Below are 8,795 nucleotides of genomic sequence, written 5' to 3' on the forward strand. Positions count from 1 at the left end.
ATATTATTCACCTCTACCTTGCCCCACTTACCTCCATGAACGTGGTGTACCCACATTCGATATGCCTCGAGCGATCCTCCCCTACTCTAGTGTCAGGGTCAAGGCAAAGGCCCTTCTAGGAATCTATGAACGGGAAACCATTTGGAGCGGTTCCATGAAAGTGATATTTGTACAGCACAGTAAGGAACCTATGATCCATGGTATTGTGCTGATCTGCACAAACCTACGCGACAATTAATCTAATCCTTCTATCTCTCACGGCCCATAACTCTCCACCTTTCTAACATTGCGGCTCAGGCCTGAAACATTGGTGATGTAAAAGATTCTATTTTTGAGTCGTCCAGATTCAACAAATATTAAGAAAAATCTTCATTAAGGCTTATTTCAAAAGCAGCAGAAACTTTTCATACAAGAACACTTGGGACTCCAAGTCTACCAAATTAACACCTAAACTACCCATTCAAACCCACTTCCAAATTGCACATTGTTACATGTTGACAGGAGCATTAACAGCTCAAGCGATCTGCCAGAACCTGTTTCTAATTGATTAACAGCTGACCGATAGCGATCTGTTAAGATTACTACAAAAGGAATACTTTGCATCTCAGTATCAAGCTTTCTCTTTGAACCTGAGCAAAAGTTCTTTTTCCTTTAAGAACTCCAATCATTTTCCCACACTGATAAATTTGCATGTGATAAAGCTTAAACCTCATGTAAACAGAAAATGGATGTTAAAACACACCTTGTAGACATTGCCTCATCTGTTTGTGAGGTTTGAAATTTTACCATCATTCGTACATGTAAATAGCTGATTGACATCAACCATTTAGCTTTCTTAAGGACACAATAATTGGTGTTAGCCAGGAACTAATATACTTCAAATACAATCAGAAATGCTTATCAATTTGTTAAGATATGCCGCCAAAATATGACAAATACTGTGCCATTTCACTGTGATCTTTGAATGAGGTTCAATATTAAGGTGCCATTGTCTACATGAAATTAATATTGCTCATTCCCGCTAGCGTAATCTAATAAATCAGTGTTGGACGTTCTATGGTTCTGCTACATGTTTTTCTACCTTGACAGCGCAGACTGATAGTTATACGCTTGCTTTTGACGCTGCATGACCTGATGAGTTTCTGCAGTCCGTTTGTGTATTGCACTGCAATCACAGCGACACATTCACAATGATCAACACATTTCTTACATCCACGTGTCTATTTAAGAATCTTTTAAATTCCCTATTGAACAATATTAGCTTCCATCACCAACCCCGGCAGTGTGCTTCAGGAATTCACCACTCTTGTTTAGACATCTGACTTTCCTCTACTCATCTTGAATGGATGTCCTCTGGAATTGGTCATTGGTGCTGTGAAGAAAAGGTGCTGCTATTCACGCTATGCCTATCATAATTTTATACACCTCAATTAATATGTCACTGGAGTAACACCATCAGCACCTCTGAAGACAGGTTATATGATTTCCCCAACATTGAAGAACATGGGTTGAACAATCATACTCCTTTATAAATGCAGCGAGTTAATTGAATCAATGGAGGGTTGGATTTAAGCTTATGGGAATGCCAGTTTAAAAAAAAAGTCCAATGAAAGAGTGAAGTAAATTAATAAAGCTAATTCTCTAATTGCATGATTTTTTTAAACAATTGCTCAGTAGTCTAATAGCTGGCCAGGCCCAAAGAAAACTAAAGTAGGGAACCAGTAAGAAAACATTAAAAGAAATAACAGAGTTTTAAATGGGGAAGCAGATATAGATCAAAAATAATCTCATTCTCATATGGCCACACTCAAGATTATGCAACCATTCTTTGCATTCCACTTCACTTATTCAAGAATTTTCATCATTGCTATCCAATAATCCCAGACATTTTCACACTATAGTTCTCAGTGAAAACTATATGAATGCATCTAGTACTCAAGCACTGTGCAATCATTCAGATATAATGAAGGATCCACATCACCCAGCACATGCTCTGCCATCAAGAAAGAGGTATAGTTGCCACAAGACTCACACCACCATGTCAAGAACAGCTGCTACCACTCCACCCACCACCAGACTTCTTAACAACAAACTCAATCAGGGACTCATACTTTTGCACTATTGATTCCCCCCCCCCCTCTATATTGCAATTTGTTTACATTTCTTTATTTGTTTATATGTGTATGCCTGTAGGAAATAGAATCTCAGTGTTGTGTAATGTCATGCATGTATTCTGACAATGAATTTCAAGATATAGTATGTCCAAAGAAGAGATAGATTTTCTGGATTATCAGACACCTGTGATAATTCATTTTAGGTGTTAAACAGTAATATTTCATGGGGCCCCATGTGATCTTAAGGGGAGTAACAAAACCTAATTTTGAATATGCTGAACCATCAAGATTTCCAGACAGATTTTCCACTGTAATTAGATACATGGATGCTTCAGCACCAGTGAACCAGATTCAAATCTGGCACTATAATTAAGAAGTTTGTAGATTGTAGGCGAACTGGTCAGCATGGACTCGTGGGTCAGAAGGGACTGCTACAGTGCTGTGTGTTTAATTTTTAAAAAAAAAACCACAAATTATTCTTTAGGGTGAAAAGAAACAAATGGAAAACTTTGCGTGTTGCACTTCAAAGCCATTAATGCCATAGAATTGAAAAAAAAGTTAATTTGACATTATATTTATTTACAAGAACATTTTTATTGTCGAGGCTCTCAACAAATAACTTGTGCAGGAGCCATCACACTAGTTGATGGAAGCTCTTTCTGGAAAAAAGAAAGGTTAGAATTAGAAACATACAAACCAGAGAGATGCATCAACTTATCCAGAGAAAAAATCTCAGAAAAGAAAAACCCTGAATGCAGAGTATTCTCATTCTCATTCGATTTCAGAAATCCAAATGCTATTCAGGTGGAAATGTGCACAAACTTTGTGACATTTATTGAAAGCTCAGTGACCAGAATGCCTGGTCTGCGATATTGTATCTTTAAATTTTAGCATTAGTTTCTCCATTCTGTAACTAAAAATATTTCTGAATTGAAAATGACTGCAGAAATTAAGTATTCAGTACTTAAAAAGAGTAAGTTTATCAAGCAACCAAGATCGTTTTGCACAAGAAAAATGGAGAATTGTCAATAAATATGTTTGACTTGAAAGGATCCAAAATCTCATCCTTTTGTTATTAACATTACACTCTAGAAAGGGGTGGGGAGGTGTATGAAGAGAATTCTTCACTAACTTGGGAGCAGATCCAGTGGCAAAAAGTTCAAAAAGCAACATGACCTGAAAAAAAAAGGCCTTTTCTACAAATTTCCTGTTTCTTTAAAAATCATTTTCAAGATTGATCTTCCTGTGTAATTTCAGTGTCACCAAGCACAAGGCACTCACTCAGCTTCTGAACTGGGAAACTGAATTTCTAGTCAATGGTAATCCAGTTTATGGATAGTGGACGACATTGGTACTGAATGTGCATGGACAGTGGTTAGATTCTCTTGTAGAAATTGGTTAATGGCTTGTAACCTTTTGTAGTCCTAATTTCACTTAGACAGTGAAATTCACCTGATCGGTGAATATTGTCTAGGTCTGCTGATTTTATGATGAAAGATTTATTAATGAAGCAATCGGACCTAGGACACTGCCTTGAATGTCTGCAGTCCCATACATGGGATCAGTAGCAACTATAATTGTCTACCTTATTCTTAATTACAACTCCAAGCAGGTTTTCCATTGATGATCAACTATAGTTTTAATAGGGCTTCTGAATTCCATATTTCCAAAATTCAACCCTTTTGCCCAAAGCTGAAGTAGTTTGATACCAAGTGGTCTTGGCAAAATCCCAAACGAAGCAGTGAACAACTTGTTCAGTAAATGCAACTGAAAGTACAAAGTATTCCATCATTTTATTACTGATTGAAACTAGCAACCAGATTAAATGAATCACATTTGTATTTACATGAGTTTTGGAACTGTATTGCCTAGAGTTTTCAGTATCATGGCCAGGATGTTGGCTCAACCCATACCCTTGTCAGGTGCTCTCAGTTGTTTTACATAGAATGAATAAAACTGCCATGGCCAAGATGTAAACTGACTTCTTCTTGGGACATCCTTTTGGAAGACTCATTGACAATACTGTTTGTTGGCAACTCTGCATGAAATGTGAATTACTTACCGAGAGACAGATAATTAGTGAGATTATGGTACATCAGAAAGCGTTTACAGTGTCATAGCATAACTCATTCTAACATATTCTCATCATTTGTACCAGATACATAAAACATTTTAGATTTTCAATATTTGCATTTCAAAGATACTCACTGAATAATTTGTTATTTCTTAAGTAATTGGTGCCGAACTAACAGAAATGGAGCCGCAAAGCCAGAGCCAAAAAACATGGCCATCATTGCCAATAGCCTCCACTTGTTCTCCACCGAGAAGGGCAAATTCTAAAAAATAATTCAGACATTCTAAGTCACAAGAATTGATTAAATGTATGCCAAGTTAATATCTGTCAAGAATTGACTTGGTACATCAGAAAGCGTTTACATTGTCACGATTTCAATCTTTTCAATGAATTCACATCATGTGTACCAGCTTTACTTAAACCAAAAAAAAACGAATGCCTTTTTAGCACAAAAGTTACTGTATCAGGATTTTTAAATCAGTAAACAAACAGAATTTAATCCCAGAGTTCAGCATAGACCTCAAATCACTACAAAGGTTAAGATGCTGCTCAAAAACTATTAAGAAATGCTTTCATAAGTATTTTGGTCCAAAATTGCACCAGATTTTGTTTTGAAGTATGTTCACATAATTCAAGATGAATCCTGCATGGACCTGAGAATTAAATGTACTTCAATGCGAATGAAGGGTGGTCTAAGGCTGTGACAGACATGCCTTTAAAGACCAATTTTTTAAAAAAAATGGCAGCACTGCTGCTGATGCGGCCCCAGGAGAGCACGTAGTTTGTCCACAAGATTTTACCACGCAGTCGTGATGCAGGCAACCTCGTACCCCTTTTAAAATTGCCTGTAGAAGGGACTGGTGGTGTTTTTTTTTAATATAAAAAAACCATCTGCTAAACCACAGAGGTCCATGCCCATCTTGGTAGGACCCATGCTTGCCAGTATTCGAAGAGGACTGCAAGCTCTGGGTAATAATCATCCCACCAGCACATGGCACCAAACCACAGAAGAGCCCAGCAACTGAAGAACTCTCAGGCTGCAGGAGAGTGGGAGGACCAGGGTATCCAGGACGAAGATTCAAGAGGGGTGCCGATTGCGGAAGCGAAGGCACTGACAGCTTCCTGACCACATTAGAACTGGGTGCTGGGGTCCAGGAGGCGAAGCAGGTGACACCTGCTTGTGTGATCTATTACAAGGCAATAAAGCCATTTTGGATCTTGAAGGTCAAGTCTCTGTTTATGACAGGCCGCCGTCAGTGCTTTCACTTTCTGGATTATCCTTCCCACCCGAGATCAGTGGCTCTGGCGGCCTCTCCCACCCCCCCCCCCCCCCCCCCCCCCCCGCTTACTCTGATCCATCCCCTACCAGGATGGATCCTTTTCGCCTCCCCACCGCATCACTGTTCATTGTCCCGGCGGCGTTTGCACCTTGAAAGCGGGAAGAACACGGGTGGCGGGGATGACTAGATGCTCGCGGACGTGTCGGCCCAAGAGGAAGAGCAGCGCCAGTTGCGACACCAGGGCCAGAGACCCGGGCCTGTGGTGAGCGGGGTCTGCTGGGGCCACAGGCCTCCAAGGTCGAGCCGCGTTCGGGAGCCACCGCGCCTAAAATGGCGGCGGCCACTCCCTGGAGCGGCTCGCGTGACCTTCAGCGGGCGGACGCGCACCCAGCACCGGGCCCCGCGGTCTGAACACCGGCGGGAGGCCTGCGTGGGCCCACCTTCGGGAGGCTGCTGCAGCCCTTGAATTCTCTCCCTCTCTCCACGGTTTCCCAAGTGGTCACCAAGGCGGCCTCCTACCTTCCCTGGGCCCTCCTCATAGTGCGACCTGCGGATCAGCGAAGTGCTGAAGTTGCGCACCGCTCGGGCCCACACCATGGCTCCACACAGCAGACCCTTTCGCCCAGGACCGGAAACGAGCGCGGCGAGCTGAAGGCGGAAGTGTGAGGGGCCAATGACAGGGACCAGAACGCACTGCGCCTACCACGCAGGCGCAGTGGCGGCATTTCCGGGGCGGGCTGGAGTTTGCGTCGGAACAAATCAGGCCTCAAGGCCCCCCCCCTCCCCCACCCCAGTGATACTGTTCCACCAGCTCAATTCTCATCCATATGAAACAGTGAAGAGATTTATACGAACAAAGCTGCTGGTAAAGTGTAAAAACGCACACACACAGGTCACAGAGAAACTCAGCAGGTCAAACAGTCCCTTGTGTTTCACCCCCAAGCTGCTGGTAAAGGGTGGCCATGACCACAACATGGTTCCAATGTAGAGAGTAAGACCTCCATCCCAACTCATCATATTTTTCTGCATATCCTATCCAAATTCCTTATCAAAATCAAAAAAAAATTGCATCTGCTTCTATAGATTCCTCTGGCTGTTCATTGCAGATACAGACGATCTTCTGAGTTCAAAGTTGCCATTCAGGTCCCTCCTCTTAAATTTCTTCTCTCATCTTAAACCTATACTATCCAGTTGTAGAATCATCTACCCTGGGAAGAAGACTGAGCATTCATTATATTCATGCCCCTCATATTTTGTTGATTCTGCTCTTCACTGAGCCTATGCGCTTAAGTCTCAGACACTGAAAATTTTCAATTTTGCCTCTTCAACCTCTCTTTTTGGTCAGGCCTCTTGCTACCTCCACCTTCTTCGTTATCCACTGGTCAGCTGAAGGTATATGGAGATCATCGACTTCCCTGGTTTCTGTTAGAACCCCACTCATCAATGTTTCTTCCTTTCTTTATTCCTGTATCTCCTTTTCTCTAGCTTTGCCTTTTCCTAACACCGTGTGACCTTTCCTGCAACTCTTCATTCACAGAGCTATCACCTGCTGGTCAATTCTCAGGTTTTCTCTCCTGGCCCCCAATTCAGAACCCACTTATGGCCCTTGGCTACTGCCTGTGCTCCTACTCTTTTTCCTCATGCGCCTGCCTGCTTTTTACTCAGCCTTTAATGAAGTGTTCAGGCCTGAAATTAGGCAATAGACAATAGGAGCTGGAGTAGGCCCTTCGGCCCGTCGAGCCAGCACCGCCATTTTACAGATCATGGCTGATCACTACCATCAGTACCCCTTTCTAGCCTTATCCCCATAACCCTTAACTCCTTTGCCCACTAGAGTCTTATCTATCTCTCTTTTGAACATAATCAGCGAATCTGCCTCTACCACCCTCTGTGGCAGAGCATTCCACAGATTCACACTTCTCTGGGTAAAAAAAATGTTTTCTCATCTCCGTCCTAAAGGGCCTATCCTGTATTCTTAAACTATGCCCTCTAGTCCTCGTCTCCCCCATTATTGGGAACAAGTAATCCGACTTCACTCTGTCTATCCCCCTGATAATTTTGTATACCTCAATCATGTCCCCCCTCATCCTTCTAAACTCCATCGGATACAAGTCCAGTTTTTCTAGCCTTTCAGCATATGTCAACCCCGCCATCCCTGGAACTAACCTTGTAAATCTGCGCTGCACACCCTCTATAGCTAGTATGTCCTTCCTCAAAACTGGAGACTAGAATTGGACGCAATACTCCAGGTGGGGTCTCACTAGGGCCCTGTACAACTGCAGAAGGGCATCTCTGTTCCTATACTCCAATCCCCTCTTTATGAAAGCCAACATGCTATTAGCCTTCTTCACAGCTTTCTGAACCTGCATGCTAGTCTTCAGTGACCGGTGAACAAGTACTCCCAGATCCATTTGCTCCTCCCCACTCCCTAGCTTGTCTCCATTTAAATAATACTCAGCTTTCCTATTATTGCCCCGAAAATGGATAACCTCACATTTGCTTACATTGAACGTCATCTTCCATTCAGCAGCCCACTCCACCAACCTGTCCAAGTCGCTCTGCATTTTCCTGACATCCTCCTCACACCCCACACCGCCACCCAGTTTCGTGTCATCTGCAAATTTGCTCAAGTTATTAATAATCCCCTCATCCAAATCATTTACATAAATTACAAACCCTGCGGCACTCCACTCGTCACATCCTGCCATCCTGAAAAAGACCCGCTTACCCCAACCCTTTGTTTCCTATTTCTTAACCAATTTCCTATCCATGTCAGCACTTTACCTCCAATACCATGCTCCCTGATCTTACCCACTAGTCTCCCTTATTAAAGGTACCTTATTAAAGGGCTTCTGGAAGTCCAAATACACCACATCCACAGGCTCTCTCAAGTCCACCCTCTTTGTCACATCCTCGAAAAATTCCAGAAGGTTAGTCAAGCATGACTTACCCTTAAGGAATCCATGCTGACTAGCCCTTATACTGTTATTTCTGCCTAAGTGTTCTGCTATTACTCCTTTTATGATAGATTCCAATATCTTCCCCACCACAGACTGGTCTATAATTTCCCGTTTTCTCCCTCCCTCCCTTCTTAAAAATCGGCACCACATCAGCCACTCTCCAATCCTCAGGGACCTCCCCCGAATCTATGGAACTTTGTAAAATGTCGACCAGTGCTTCCACAATTTCCATAGCAACTTCTTTAAGCAGTCTGGGATGCAGCCCATCAGGCCCTGGGGATTTATCAGCCCTCAGTCCCAACAATTTACTCACAACCTCCAGTTTCTGGATCCGGATATCCATTAGATCCCCTACTTCCCCAGGAAA

The 8,795-nt window shown here is 42.6% G+C and overlaps 1 protein-coding gene and 1 non-coding gene across 2 annotated transcripts; both read right to left on the minus strand.

Moving 5' to 3' along the window:
• Positions 1-2,672: 2,672 nt before the first annotated feature.
• Positions 2,673-6,138, minus strand: cox7c (cytochrome c oxidase subunit 7C). Its single transcript, XM_069936244.1, has 3 exons — positions 5,988-6,138; positions 4,323-4,450; positions 2,673-2,773 (listed from the first exon to the last, which is right to left on the minus strand). The coding sequence occupies exons 1-2, from the start codon at positions 6,063-6,065 to the stop codon at positions 4,334-4,336; spliced, it is 195 nt and encodes a 64-aa protein (XP_069792345.1). The 5' UTR covers positions 6,066-6,138; the 3' UTR covers positions 2,673-2,773; positions 4,323-4,333.
• LOC138752171 (small nucleolar RNA Z39) lies at positions 4,206-4,269 on the minus strand. Its single transcript, XR_011350427.1, has one exon. It is a non-coding gene; the product is annotated as a small nucleolar RNA Z39 (small nucleolar RNA).
• Positions 6,139-8,795: the final 2,657 nt, after the last annotated feature.

The sequence above is a fragment of the Narcine bancroftii genome, chromosome 1 (assembly GCF_036971445.1).
Source record: "Narcine bancroftii isolate sNarBan1 chromosome 1, sNarBan1.hap1, whole genome shotgun sequence".
Taxonomy (NCBI): domain Eukaryota; kingdom Metazoa; phylum Chordata; class Chondrichthyes; order Torpediniformes; family Narcinidae; genus Narcine; species Narcine bancroftii.

Coding starts and splice junctions, on each gene's coding strand:
- cox7c (XM_069936244.1), bottom strand. CDS start 6,065: ATGGTGTGGGCCCGAGCGGTGCGCAACTTCAGCACTTCGCTGATCCGC. Junction 4,451..5,987: donor ATGAGGAGGGCCCAGGGAAG/GTAGGAGGCCGC, acceptor ATTATTTTTTAG/AATTTGCCCTTCTCGGTGGA.